This window comes from Penaeus japonicus, unplaced genomic scaffold (assembly GCF_977035675.1).
Source record: "Penaeus japonicus unplaced genomic scaffold, GWHDUDI00000001_assembly GWHDUDI00000027, whole genome shotgun sequence".
Taxonomy (NCBI): Eukaryota; Metazoa; Arthropoda; class Malacostraca; order Decapoda; family Penaeidae; genus Penaeus; species Penaeus japonicus.
The window spans coordinates 15,234,299-15,241,798 of record NW_028234429.1 but is presented as its reverse complement, the minus strand read 5'-3'; the positions used below and the strand labels follow the sequence as shown (position 1 = coordinate 15,241,798).

At 41.7% G+C, this 7,500-nt stretch overlaps 1 protein-coding gene across 1 annotated transcript in view; it reads left to right on the top strand.

The window, feature by feature from the left end:
* LOC122254236 (ionotropic receptor 21a-like) overlaps nucleotides 1-7,304 on the top strand; it is an 8,747-nt gene extending 1,443 nt beyond the window's left edge. Inside the window, 10 exon segments of the mRNA XM_043017819.2 lie at nucleotides 464-633; nucleotides 1,021-1,137; nucleotides 1,473-1,705; nucleotides 3,600-3,728; nucleotides 4,160-4,358; nucleotides 4,765-5,001; nucleotides 5,295-5,548; nucleotides 5,876-6,013; nucleotides 6,652-6,838; nucleotides 7,032-7,304. Of these exon segments, the coding sequence (XP_042873753.2) occupies nucleotides 464-633; nucleotides 1,021-1,137; nucleotides 1,473-1,705; nucleotides 3,600-3,728; nucleotides 4,160-4,358; nucleotides 4,765-5,001; nucleotides 5,295-5,548; nucleotides 5,876-6,013; nucleotides 6,652-6,838; nucleotides 7,032-7,304 (1,937 nt within the window).
* The last annotated feature ends 196 nt before the right edge of the window (nucleotides 7,305-7,500 follow it).

Here is a 7,500-nt window from a genome sequence, read left to right as displayed (position 1 = left end):
TACTAGTTACAGAAGGAGACCTATGATTAGTCTTTACAAAGAACAAGTAGACTTATAGCCATGTGTTTTACAAATAATGGTTTGACAAAAACAATTGGCTACTTGACGAGACAGGAGTAGGAAATTACAAGAACACATTCCAAAATCAATATTGGTAACCTCATGGACGCCTTTTCAATATTGTACGTTATAATTACATTCCCCTAATTGAGAATAATAAAGGCGTGAAAAGAGAAAGGATATCGGAAAGATCCACTTTCATGATAAATGCTTATCACATTAAAGGTATACGACAGGAAAAGACACGAGAATGAAATAGAAAAAAAAAAAAAACTGAAAAATTACAGAAAGCTCAGAAAATACAATTCTCTGTTTATCTATTTTACTCTCTGTCATTTTTATTTTTTCTTATTCCTCTCTTCCTTTCCAAAGCCCTTTCTAACTCCTTCCTCGCCTCCTGCAGCGGCGCCAGCACAGGACCTGATGTCCCTCGCCGGAGCGGCCGCATCCGACCTCCTTCAGGTGGAGGAGGGGGGGGAGGGGGACCCACGGGGCGCCCTCGTCCTGCTCTGCGACGGCGCCTCCTCCTCCTCCTGCGCCTCCCCCGCGCCCTCCTTCGCTAAACTCTTCCAGGTGCCCTTTGCTCAAGGATAAAGTTCCGGAGCTGAAGATGTAATTAGGACAGTGTACCATAAGTATATGTTAATGGTACACTTATATAAATGAGTTTTACAAAAAAAAAAAAAAAAAAAAAATGTGGAAGAGAGTATTGTCTTCTCACTTTTTATAATTTATGAAGACAAGTTTATTTCCTTGTGGGTATTACTGATAGTACGAAAAAAGATAATTATACTTCATATGCAATTTATTTGGATCTAGATTTATTAGATGATTACTAAAAAAAATCGTTCCATAGTAGCCATTAGTTCTGCCCCGTATTTTTGCATTAATACAGAGTGTAATGATGAGTAGCCGTTCCCGTGATGCTCATTTAAATAATTAATGTTGTTAATACAACAGGAGGTGCTTGGAACTCAGATGGTCGGAGGACTGGCTGTTCTAGAGCTGAAATTCGACTCTATGGACAACATCACAGAGGACTCGCTTTTCTACCAGACAATTAGGATGGCTAGGCAGGTGTGTGGCTTCCTGGGCTGGCTTTGTTAGTGACCCATTTAACCACTTGTATCGTCTCCTTCATGTGTGTGTGTGTGTTTGTGTGTAGTGTGTGTGCGTGTGTGTGTGTGTGTGTGTGTGTGTGCGTCTGTGTGTGTGTGTGTGGGTGTGTGTGTGTGTCTGTGTGTGTGTGTGTGAATATATATACAGATACAGATAGACATATTCATATATCCACATACATACATGTATTATCTTTCTTAAACCTTTATTCCATCGTCTAGGCGTTGTGTGTTACAGTAGTTCACCTAACTTTCAAAATTCCCCAACACGACACACCAACCCTGTCTCTTTAGGTCCGGCAGCGGTCGTGGATCGCCCAGGTGCTGGTGGTGAGCGACGACCCCGAGTTCCTAGGCTCCTTCGCGCGCTGGTCGCTCCAAGGACGACTCCTGGTGTGGCAGACGAGGCTGTTGGTCGTGACTCGCCTCCCCAAGCACGACTTGCATGGCTTACTGGCCGAGCACTGGACGTTCGCCATGATGAACGCCCTGGTGCTCAACTTTGACAACGCTGTGGATGAGACTATGTGAGCGCCCGTGAGAGAGGGAGAGAGAGAGAGAGAGAGAGAGAGAGAGAGAGAGAGAGAGAGAGAGAGAGAGAGAGAGAGAGAGAGAGAGAGAGAGAGAGACGGAAACAAAGAGAGAAAGGCAACATATATATATATATATATATATATATATATATATATATATGTGTGTGTGTGTGTGTGTGTGTGTGTGTGTGTGTGTGTGTGTTTGTATATATATATATATATATATATATATATATATATATATATATATATATATATATATGTGTGTGTGTGTGTGTGTGTGTGTGTGTGTGTGTGTATGATATATATATATATATTATATATATATATATATTTATATATATATATGTGTGTTGTGTGTGTGTGTATGTGTTTGTGTGTATGTATGTTTATGTATATAATATATATATATATATATATATATATATATATATATATATATGTATGTATATATACATATATGTATATATATACATATATACACACACACAAACACACACACAACACACACACACACACTCACACACACACACACACACACACACACACACATATATATATATATTATATATATATATATATATATATATATATATATATTATATATATATATATATATATATATATATAAATATATATATATATATATATATATACATATATATATATATATATTATATGTATGTATGTATATGTATATTATATATATATATATTATATATATATATATATATATATATATATATATATATATATATATATATACACATATATATCATAATGATAATAACAATAAATAACAATATCGTTATTGATAGCATTATCATTGTTTTTATCATTAACAATCCTGTCGTGTAATCATTGTTATTTTATGATCCTAATACTATTCTCAATGCTATTATCACCGGCGAAGAAGAAAATGTTATCACAAACTCAATACCATACAACATTATTCATGTTAACGTTATCAAAATCATTAAAATTCCTTCTACAACCTACAATCTACAACCATCGAAAATCATAACAAGGAAAATGATTAAAACCCGATTGACTTCCTGTCAACTCTTTCTTATCTTATCTTTTCCTATGAACGCTTTCTTATCTTATCTTTTCCTATCAAATCTTATCTTATCTTTTCTTATCAACTCTTTCTTATCTTATCTTTTCCTATGAACGCTTTCTTATCTTATCTTTTCCTATCAAATCTTATCTTATCTTTTCTTATCAACTCTTTCTTATCTTATCTTTTCCTATGAACGCTTTCTTATCTTATCTTTTCCTACCAACGCTTTCTTAATCTTATCTATTCCTATCAACTCTTCCTTATCTTATCTTTTCCTATCAACGCTTTCTTAATCTTATCCTTTCCTATCAACGCTTTCTTATCCTATCTTTTACTATCAACGCTTTCTTATCTTATCTTTTACTATCAACTCTTTCTTATCTTATCTTTTCCTATCAACTCTTTCTTATCTTCTCCTTTCCTATCAACTCTTTCTTATCTTCTCCTTTCCTATCAACTCTTTCTTATCTTATCTTTTCCTATCAACTCTTTCTTATCTTCTCCTTTCCTATCAACGCTTTCTTAATCATCTTTTCCTATCAACTTTCTTATCTTATCTTTTCCTATCAACTCTTTCTTATCTTATCTCTTCCTATCAACTCTATTTTATCGTATCTTTTCCTATCAACTCTATCTTAATCTTATCCTTTCCTATCAACTCTTTCTTAATCTTATCTCTCCCTATCAACTCTATTTTATCTTATCTTTTCCTATCAACATTTTCTTTATCTTATCTTTTCCTATTGACTCTTTCTTAATCTTATCTCTCCCTATCAACTCTATTTTATCTTATCTTTTCCTATCAAGGCTTTCTTAATCTTGCAGAGGGGGGCTCTACGTGCACTTGCCCTACAGCGAGTCTGGGCCTGAGTTAAAAAGGCTCGGTTCTTGGTCTTTACTGAAGGGGCTTCGATTGCTTCCCGGTGCTTCGCTGTATCAAGATAAATATTCTAAGTAAGGAACGGATTGAGGTAATGTATAGTTCAGGGTGATTGGTGATGTATTTCGTGGAAGGAACGATTAGAGGTGATGTATGGTATATGGTTTGTATGGTATTGGGTGATGTATGATGTGTAGTTGGGTCGTGTTTGTGGATAAGTTGTGAGAGACATTAAATCTATTATAGGTTTGATTAATATTTCAGCTTTATATTGCTTTTGCCTTGTTTACATAGCGATGATTGGAGCGGTTTGGGGAGGTCGTAAATTATTCTTTTGTATGAGAAATGATGTAGAAAAGCTTAAGGCTGGGTTTGTGTGTGTGTGCGTGTGTGTGTGTGTGTGTGTGTGCGTGTGTGTATGTGTGTGCGCACGCGTGTATGTGTGTGTGTGTGTCTCATGTTGACACACGCGTCCACCGCCTGATCCACATGGCCGCCTCCACAGCTTCCACGGCGCCCCGGTCAACGTGACCGCCCTGCCCTTCGCCCCCTACTGGACCGTCGAGGAGGGGGAGGGGGAGGGGGAGGCCGGGGGCGGACCCCCCCTCACGAGCTACTCCGGCACCGACTTCCTCATGTTGCACACCATCTCCGAGGCGCTCAACTTCACCATCAACGTCCTGCCGACCGCCAACTGGGGGGAGGTGAGTGCCAGGCTTCCAGATTTTTCTTCTTGATTCGCGCTATTCTGTCGCAGATGCTTGTCTCTGTTTGTCTATCAGTTGATCTATCCATCCATCTGTCTATCTTCCCGTCTCTTCATTTCTTTTTCGCTCTCTCTCTCTCTCTCTCTCTCACACACACACACACACACACTCTTTCTATATACATATATACACACACACATACACACACACACACATACACACACACACACACACACACACACACACACACACACACACACATATATATATATATATATATATATATATATATATATATATACATATATATGTATATATATATACATATGTATGTATGTATATATATATGTATATATACATATATACATATATATACACATACTCATATCCCCCCCCCCCCCAGGTGACGCAGCGCGTGGAGGAGCGCGTGTCCTTCATGGCGCCCATAATCTACGCGGTGCTTCCCGGGCGCCTTGAGTCCTACGACTACACCTACGCCTACGAGTTCGCCTCCCCGGCCTTCTGCATGACCAAGCCGGTGCTGAAGCCTCAGTGGCAGAGTCTCTACTACCCTCTCAGTACCCTGGTCTGGCTCTCCGCCTTGGCTGCCGTCCTACTCATGCCGCCTGCTTTCTTCTTGGTGAGTGCAGTCAAGGGATATATTTAGGAATGACTTGAGAGAGAGAGAGAGAGAGAGAGAGAGAGAGAGAGAGAGAATCAGAGTGGGTGGGTAGGAGAGAGAGAGAGAGAGAGAGAGAGAGAGAGAGAGAGAGAGAGAGAGAGAGAGAGAGAGAGAGAGAGAGAGAGAGAGAGAGAGAGAGAAAGAGAGAGAGAGAGAGACTGACAGACATAGAGACAGACAGAGAGAAGACAGAAAGAGAGAGACGAAACACTCACTTTACTTCTTTATCCACCCCCCGCCCTCCACAACAGGTAGGCCACATAGATGGGCAGAGCATGGGCGGTAACATGGGCGTCGTAACAATCGTGTACGGAACGCTGCTAAACCAGAGCATGAACCAGTTACACCCGAAAAGCAACAGCTCTCGCCTGCTCCTGGGGGCGTGGCTTCTCTTCACCTTCATCTTGGGCACCGCCTACAGGGGCAACCTCACCGCCGCCCTCACGCTGCCCAAGTACCCCCCGCGCCCAGAGACGCTGCAGGAGCTCGTCAAGGCTGTCGGGAGGTGATTGTATTACTTGTAGTTTGGTTTGTGTGGCTGTGTATTGGGATAGACAGATAAATGAAAGAAGGAGTTATGTATCTATTTATCTCTCTGTCTATCTTAATCTATACACACACACACACACGCACATATATATATAGACTCATTTATAAATCAAAGAAAGAGAGAGAAGGGGGGAAGAGAGAGAGATACAGAGAAACAGAGAAAGGGAGAAAAAAAAAGATACACTTAGCTTAGCATCATAACTTCCCCCTTCTCCCCCTCTCACACTCATTCCTCTCTTAACCCTCTCTATAACCCCCCCCCCTCCCTCCCCCTTCCTTCCAGAGTGACAATGCCCCCCTACGGCGCCCAGTTCCGCGACTTCTACAAGCAGTCAGACTCGGAGGTGTTTCGCGCCCTGGCAGAGAGCATGGAGATTGTCCCCTCAGTGCAGGAAGGTCTTCGCCAGGCCAGCGGAAGAAGGTATAGATCCTGGAGTTATATAATGGGCACTTTTTTTTTTCTTGTTGGTAGCATTGTCTTTGTTAGTTTTGTGGTTGTTTTATTTTTGTTATCATTATAATTGTTGTTGTTAATTTCATTATTATTAATATTACTATTATCATTCGCATTATTAACAACATTGCTATCATTGTTTGTTGTTGTTATGATGATTATTTATCTTATTATTGTCATCATCATCATTATTATGATCATAACCATATTCCATATTGCTAGCACCATTATCATTCCCGTAATTAATTCGATTTTGGCTCTACACCCATATCCTCTTCAAATATATAACGAACCATAAATTAATCTCATATCGCCCTAATACCAACCAGCCAACTGAACATACCAACAACCAGACAGAACCAGAGGCTAATCCCACTCTTAAACTACCAACCAACCAGAAAGGCACACCTACAAAGTACCTCGAGTTGGCAAGGACTTCCCCAACCACGTACCAGAAACAACCACCTAATGCCTCCTAATATCTTCCTACCAGACAGGCGCACATACAAGCCAGGAGGTACCTCGAGCTGGTAGCAATCCACGCAAGGACTTCCCCAACCACATACCAGAAACAACCACCTAATTCCTCCGTGTCTTCCTACCAGGCAAGCGCACATACAAGCCCGGAGGTACCTCGAGCTGGTGGTGGCCGAGGAGTTCACGGAGGCGGACGGCTCGACGCGGCTGTACTTCGGGCGGGAGAGCGTCTTCCCCGGCCTCTCCGCCTGGCCGATCCCGCACGACGCCCCGTACAAGCAGCAACTCGACCGATGCATCATGGCCATTAAGGAGGTGAGAGGGAGGGGGATGTTCTTCTACCTGTCTATCTATCTATCCATATATCTATATGTCAGGTGAGGGAGAGGAGATAGAGAGAAAGGGAAAGAGGGATAGGTACAAAGCAGAGAGAGAGAGAGAGACAGAGAGAGAGAGAGAGAGAGAGAGAGAGACGCACAGATATCAAGCCTCCTTTCTCCCCCTCAAGGCCGGCCTGTACGAGAAGTGGAGTGAAGACCTGATGGAGGAAGCCAGGAAGGAAGGCCGGGAGAGGCAGAAGAGGATCCTGCAGGAGAACCGCAAGCAGGAGGGCGAAGCAGACATCGAGAAGGCACCGGAACCGAGCGGAAACTCTCCCAAAGCCCTGACGATCGTCCACCTTCAGGGCCCTCTGATGCTGGCGGCCCTGGGTCTCGGGGTCGCAAGCGTCACCTTCCTAGGCGAGGTGGCGGCCGCTAGATGGCTCTAGTCACGTGACTAATGATGGAGGGACTGCGAAATCTACGTGAATATGATGCTCATCGCAAAATGAAGCTCATACTGGCATGAAGAGAGCTATTAAGAAAAATGATCTCATAAGAAACTACAAAATAAAACAAAAGTAGATCCTGCGATACTGGAAAAGCAAGAAGAGAAAAGATACATGTAGGTTCGTATACCACAGTAGTGTGCATAGA